The sequence below is a fragment of the Neolamprologus multifasciatus genome, chromosome 22, assembly GCF_963576455.1.
Source record: "Neolamprologus multifasciatus chromosome 22, fNeoMul1.2, whole genome shotgun sequence".
Classification (NCBI taxonomy): domain Eukaryota; kingdom Metazoa; phylum Chordata; class Actinopteri; order Cichliformes; family Cichlidae; genus Neolamprologus; species Neolamprologus multifasciatus.
The window spans coordinates 34282182-34288524 of NC_140459.1; the positions used below are offsets into that span (position 1 = coordinate 34282182).

The 6343-nt window shown below is 43.3% G+C and overlaps 1 protein-coding gene across 1 annotated transcript; it reads left to right on the forward strand.

Annotated features, from left to right (window-relative positions):
* Window positions 1-3473: 3473 nt before the first annotated feature.
* Window positions 3474-5461, forward strand: LOC146493874 (ribonuclease inhibitor). The gene is made up of 2 exons (XM_085149738.1): window positions 3474-3799; window positions 5284-5461. The coding sequence occupies exons 1-2, from the start codon at window positions 3525-3527 to the stop codon at window positions 5459-5461; spliced, it is 453 nt and encodes a 150-aa protein (XP_085005864.1). The 5' UTR covers window positions 3474-3524.
* The last annotated feature ends 882 nt before the right edge of the window (window positions 5462-6343 follow it).

A 6343-nucleotide genomic window follows, 5' to 3' on the forward strand; every position in this document is an offset into this window, starting at 1 on the left:
GCTGCTGTTTTTAATTAGAATTGCAGCATCTCCACAACCATTATGAATAACAACGGAGAGCTTCCACACCCTTGCCTAATGGCTGCAGCCAGATGCTCTTGTGCCATCAATGTGGATTGTCAAGACTGAGAGACCTCTTCCCTCTGACCCCTCCCCAAACCCTCAAACCCGCCTACCCACCTCGACATACAAACTCTGTGTGGCTTCACGTGTTCTGTTGATGTTTACATGATCGAAATAACTTGAACACAAACACAAACAAACAAAGAGGAAGACCGCACCGGAAGGACAAAACTACAAGTCCCAGCATCCTCTGTGTTTAGGGAGCAGCAGTGAAAGTGAAAGTATTGAGCCTCCGTTCAGAGCAGCAGCAGCAGGAAGGTGGTGAGTGTTAACATGAATATGTTTCTTCTTATGACATAAAATAATTCCACGCTGTTCGTGTCTGTGGGTGAAATGTGAGGCCGGTCGGCTCCTCTGAGCGCTGGTTTCCTGTAAGTAGAGAGGAAGTGAGTTTAGCTGAGCCTCCGTTTAGCTGAGAGAGCAGGAGGAGAGTGAGAGCTGTGCTGAGGCAGGGTGAGTGTTAACACCGCTCTGACGTTACTGTCTCTGTGGCGGGAACAACAGGCTCCGTCAGTGGAGGCAAAAATAATCAGACTTTGGTTTTTCAAAGGAAACAACTTTATGTCGGAAGTTCCCGCACGCTCATTGGATAACGACTTGTCAATCTCAAGTTATTAGCCAATGAGCGTGCGGATTCACAGAAAGACCCGCCTTTATCACGGGACTTTAAAAACTACAATGGCGACAGAAACTCCGTGAGTGGAGTTCAGGGTGACGTTATGAAAGTGTGACGTTTGAGCCACTTCCTGTTCTCAGTCCCAGCGTCCTGATCACCGAGGTTTCTGTTGCTCTGATATCTGATATTGATTATATTGGTAAACAGGCTGTAGCATAAACATCAGGTCTGTTCTGAAAACTGGCTTTATTTTTTCAAAGTAAGGGAATATCTGTGGTGTGATACCGCGGGCTCATGGGCTAAGGACTTGGATTGACAAGTCAAGTGCAGATGATTGTGTTGTTTCTTATAAAGGCTTGTGTGTGTGTGTCCTTGTGTCAGTGGAACTGAATCAGTGTGTTAGAGAAAGTGCTCCTCTGCTGTGCCGTCATCGTGTGGATGCTTCTTTTAAAGTTGGAACTCGTGTTTTTATGATCTGCTTCATTTCATTGAACCTTTATTTCTAACCATGAAGTCCCTTTGAGGTTACAGCCTCCTGGTTAGGTTTAGGCTGTTATTGTGCTTCAGGCTGAAATATGAGGAGTAAGGAGTGGGGCTGGTTCGCCCTCATGACCCTCACCATAACACATACGTCACAGGACAGTGTTTACCACAGAAACTCCATGAAATGATCAATGAGAACTTTAGAAACCCGTCAGTGTGATGCTTCCAGTACAACAGCACCTCTGAGTGTGTGTGTTTGCCTCTCAGACTAACTGCACCCTGACATCAAGAAGATGGAGGAAAAGGATGGAGCAGGATCTGCAGCATCCAGCTGTGTGTCTTTGAGGAGTGACTGGTCCAAAGGAGAACCTGTAGACTTCAGTAATGAACCTGCAGCAACAATGTAAGAGAGCTGCTGACTCATTTATTCAGTGTAAATAATGATTTTTGATGCAATGGGAGAAGAAAAATGACAAAAACAGTTTTAAAAATAAGGATTAAAATATTACAAACTATATTTTTGAGTTTCCTGATGTAGTACAAAACTATATGAACATAACTGTATATAGGACAGATATTTTACGGTTCTTTTAGGCAGCACCAAAAAACAAAAAGACTATTTTTAAGCTGTCTGAGGTAGTGAGTCAACATGTCACACTGGGTCAAAGGTCAGGGAGTAAAAGTGTGTTTTAAAGGAGGTTTAAAAGCAGCGAGTGAAGGAGCCTGTCGAGGTAAATCGTCCCATAACTGATCAAATTGAGTTGGTGGACCTCTGTGTGAAATCAAGCATCTGGTTCACAGAGAGGATAACCCTCAAATGGGCTGTACAACATTATATAGTGAGACAAAAACAGAGATTATCGTAGCCATCGCTCTCTCGCATGGACGTGGCAGTCTTGCTGTCTGCTGTGAATCCTCCCCGTACCTCCGTGACCTCGTCTGGTATCTGCTCCCTCCTCTGTAAGAGACAGTAAAGGAAAACACGTCTCTGCCTAGACTTGAAAATCTAATCTTATCATCCATTGTTCTTCTAGGGCCTCTTCTTCTCGTGGCCTCAGCTAACTGCTAATATTTAAATGGCTAACATTAACATGTGTGCCAGCCAGGTTAACATTTATGATGAACTATGATTAATTAACTGATGTTGAAACTGGAGCTTTACTGACCTCTGAAATTCCTCCTAAAGTGTTGTTCAGTGTTGTGACAGTCAGCTGCTTCAGCTGCTGCTGGGATGGGCTGTGGCAAAGAGAACAGAGAAAATCTAAATCAGAGTTTTTCTCTGAATTAAAAGCAAGGAAACAACAATATATTCTACATGGTGAAACTGATGGTTTCTGGTGTTTGGGTCTGTTTTTCTGTATTTATGCAGATAAAGTGTAAACTCAGATGAATCATACCATCAAATGTTAAAGGAAAATATCAGGATGAGTGTCTGTGAGCTGAGAAGGACGTGAAGCGAGCAGTTTATCCCAGAGCTGAAGCTGCTCTGTGTGCAGAGATGAGCTCAGATTCCTGCTGTGATTGATCAACAGTCACAGAAATGTAGACTTGTAGTTATTACTGCAGTATGGTCACAGCAGATACTCATAAACATGTATTATGAGGATGGATGATCAAGTTTCTCACTCTCTCCTTTAAATCTCAGTTTTTTTCTTCTTCACAGTTTATCTGTTAATTTATTAATGAACAACACTGAAAGAGTTTCTGTTCTATTTCCCCTTGAACATCACCTTATTAGGGCGGCATTAGGAAATAGCCCCCCTCCAAAGAATGAATAAATGAATGATGATAATAATAAAATGATTAAAAAGCAGAGCTCAGAGTGGTAGAATGGTCAAACATGGATCCACGGGTGCTTCAACTGGAGTTTGTACAGAGATCTTCAAAAGAGAGTGTGTGATCTTCCAGAAACCAGTCTACTGCTTTGTTCATCTGAGCATTCAGGAGTTTCTGGCTGCAGTCTACATGTTCCACTGTCACACCAACAGGAAGACAGAGGTGGTAGAAGGTTTTATAGGGAATTTCCAAGACGAATACAAAAGCAGATCTTTTTTTAAGAACAAGTTCAAGTCTTATAGCTTCCCATCAATGGATGCCTTTTTGGCTAAAATCATGGAGAAATCCCTCCAGAGTAAAAATGGCCACCTGGACCTTTTTGTTCGCTTCCTTCATGGCCTCTGTCTGGAGTCCAACCAGAGACTCTTAGTAGGTCTGCTGGTTCAGACAGAGAACGGTCCAGGAACCATCCAGACCATCAGTCCATCAGTCCATCAACCATCCAGTCATCAACAACCTGAAGAAGATGAACAGTGATGAAATCTCTCCTGACAGAAGCATCAACATCTTCCACTGTCTGATGGAGATGAACGACCTCTCAGTACATCAGGAGATCCAAGAGTTCCTGAAGTCAGAGAACAGATCAGAGAAGAAACTCTCTGAGATCCAGTGCTCAGCTCTGGCCTTCATGCTGCAGATGTCAGAGGAGGTTCTGGATGAGTTGGACCTGTGGAAGTACAACACATCAGTGCAGGGACTACAGAGACTGATTCCAGCTGTGAGGAACTGCAGAAAGGCTCGGTGAGTCCAGATGTGATCATTAACATCATTGATCAGTGTAGGTTAGTAGTTTAATGTTGAAAATAAAATCAGATTGTAACCACAAAGTGTTTGTGTCCGTACGCTGCAACCTTCCACACCATCCTTTATCGTACAGACTCAGCAGCAGCTCCATGGATCCCAAATCCAAGAGTGGAGAACAGATTTGAAGTGTGTCACATCCATGCAGTCACAGCTGTTTCCACCATGTTTCCACTGATATTAATCCTGTTCAATGACACGTTTCATATCAGTGAATATGTTCTTCAGGACGTCCACTGACATGTTTAAGTGTCCTGCTGGAAATCACTCAAATCATCCATGAAATCCATGAAAAATCCTGTTAATCCTCTCTCTCTCTCCATCCTCCTCACTGCTGCTTTCACTGATAATCACACAAACATCGTATTCAGCTACAAAATAACAATAATATCATCTGATGATCATTATTATAAGAGCAGGATCCATATTTGATATCAGAGTAACACACTGATGGTTATGTGCAGTCATCATCAGTGACTGTGGCTCAAACAGAAGCTCTCTGATTGGTTGCTGACCTTGGTCACCTGTCCACTCTCACCTGTGTGTGTTTGCTCTCTCTTTGCTGTCTCCATCCTCTCTCTCCTTTCTCTCCCTCTCTGTCTTTGTACCGTCACTCAGGTCCAATGGAAACAGTGACATTTACAAACCAATCAAAGACAAACTGATCCATGTCAGGTGATAACAATATTCAAAGTGAATACAGGCTGCTGCTGGACACAGACAGGTGACATCATTTTGACTTGCTGTCACCTGGATCTGGACTCATAAACACTGAAGCCCTGAACAGGAATACAAATCATTTTCTGCCAACTAGCGACACACCAGCAGATAATGGCTCAGAAAGCTAAAATGAGCCAATCATTTCTGTGTTTAGTTCCTGAAATAAGATCTGATATCAGCAGCTCTGAGTTCATTCATCATTATTGTCCAGTGATGAGATTTCTGCTCCGTTTGGTAACAGTCAGCAGGTTTTTCCTGCTTGTGGACCTGAACAGTCGTACCTGACAGCAGGTAGCAAACAGAGATCATCTTTCCAGCTGGAACTCTTCACTGAGCTGAACTCATTCAAAATGTTCTGGATTCAAAACAGGAAACAGTCCAAATGTGTGTCTTCACTCTGACTCTGGATCAGATCTCAGTGACAGACTGTGGACATTATGGAAGCCTAAATGTGACACCATCTTCCTCCTTCATCTGCAGATTAAAGCCAAACAAAGATTCTCATTAAAAGTCTGCAGGTCTGAGAGAGACTCAATCGTTGTGTCATGTCAAACACAGTAAGAGGAGCTGAAGCACAGATGTGAAGAGCAGATTCATCAGATTATGACCTCACTCTGTTTTGTCTTCATATACATTCAGTCTGTGTTTATAATGCAGATTTTCTGCTTTTATAATAACACATTTTATATTTTCTATTATCACAGACTGACTCTGTGTGGACTCTCAGAGAGTGACTGTGAAGTTGTGGCCTCAGCTCTGAAGTCCAACCCCTCCCATCTGACAGAGCTGGACTTGACCTGGAACAACCTGCAGGATTCAGGTGTGAAGCTTCTGTGTGCTGGACTGGAGAGTCCAAACTGTCGACTGGAGACTCTGAGGTGAGTTCACTGACTGTGGCTGTTGTTGTTTTTCTATATTTCAGGTCTTTGATTGATGTTTGAAACTTTCTTTAGTTCCTAAATGTTCAGGATGTGTCTGAAGACAAATGTGAAGAAGTTTGAGTGCTTTCAGAAATGTTGTCTTTCCAAACGACTGAACAACAGTTTTTCCTTTTGGCTCCAAACAGAAGTGACAGACTTGAGCAGGGTTCATTTAAAGGCTGACAGCAGTGGAGTGGTGACGGGGAGATGTTTGACAGGACAGTGTTTCAGCCTCCACAGGTTCATGTTGTGCTCCATCAGTCAGTGAAGATGAAGTCAGTGCTGATGAGGCTGTAGAGTGTGTGAGGGATGTGAATGAGGATGATGAAGATCTGATGATAGCAGATAAAAACAGGCTGCAGAGACTTTGAGCCATACAAGGCACACAGTGTGTGTACAGAACAGCTGAAATCATTATGGAGGCCTCACTGGAATATCGAAGCATCACAGTACAGCTTCAGTGAAGCTTTAAAGTCTCTGATATGAGATGAGAAATGAAGCAGCCAGAGCTTTTTCATGAGTGGAAATCCACGGTGACTGTGAGCTGCTGCTACAGCCTCCAGATTAGCCAGCAGCTCATCCTGCTCAACATTTTCTCACCAACTTTAATGGAAGTGTGATGTTTTCAGCTGGAGTGATGGTCAGGGTGGCCTCCCCCTCCTCTTCTTCTCCTCTTCCTCTTTCATTTGTAAAGCCACTTCTGCTGCTTCCATTCATGTGGAAGTCCTGTAGCTGAGTTTGGGAGAGACTAACAGCCTCGGCAGCAGAGGGGAGAAAGGCTGTAACACCACCACTTTACTCTGTTCTACCTGTCACATCATTTTATCAGGAAACAAATATGCTC

Bases quoted from the DNA above. Each gene is read 5' to 3' on its own strand.
- LOC146493874 (XM_085149738.1), top strand. From the start codon at position 3,525: ATGAACAGTGATGAAATCTCTCCTGACAGAAGCATCAACATCTTCCAC. The intron at 3,800-5,283 runs GTGAGTCCAGAT...CTATTATCACAG, and splicing joins AGGAACTGCAGAAAGGCTCG to ACTGACTCTGTGTGGACTCT.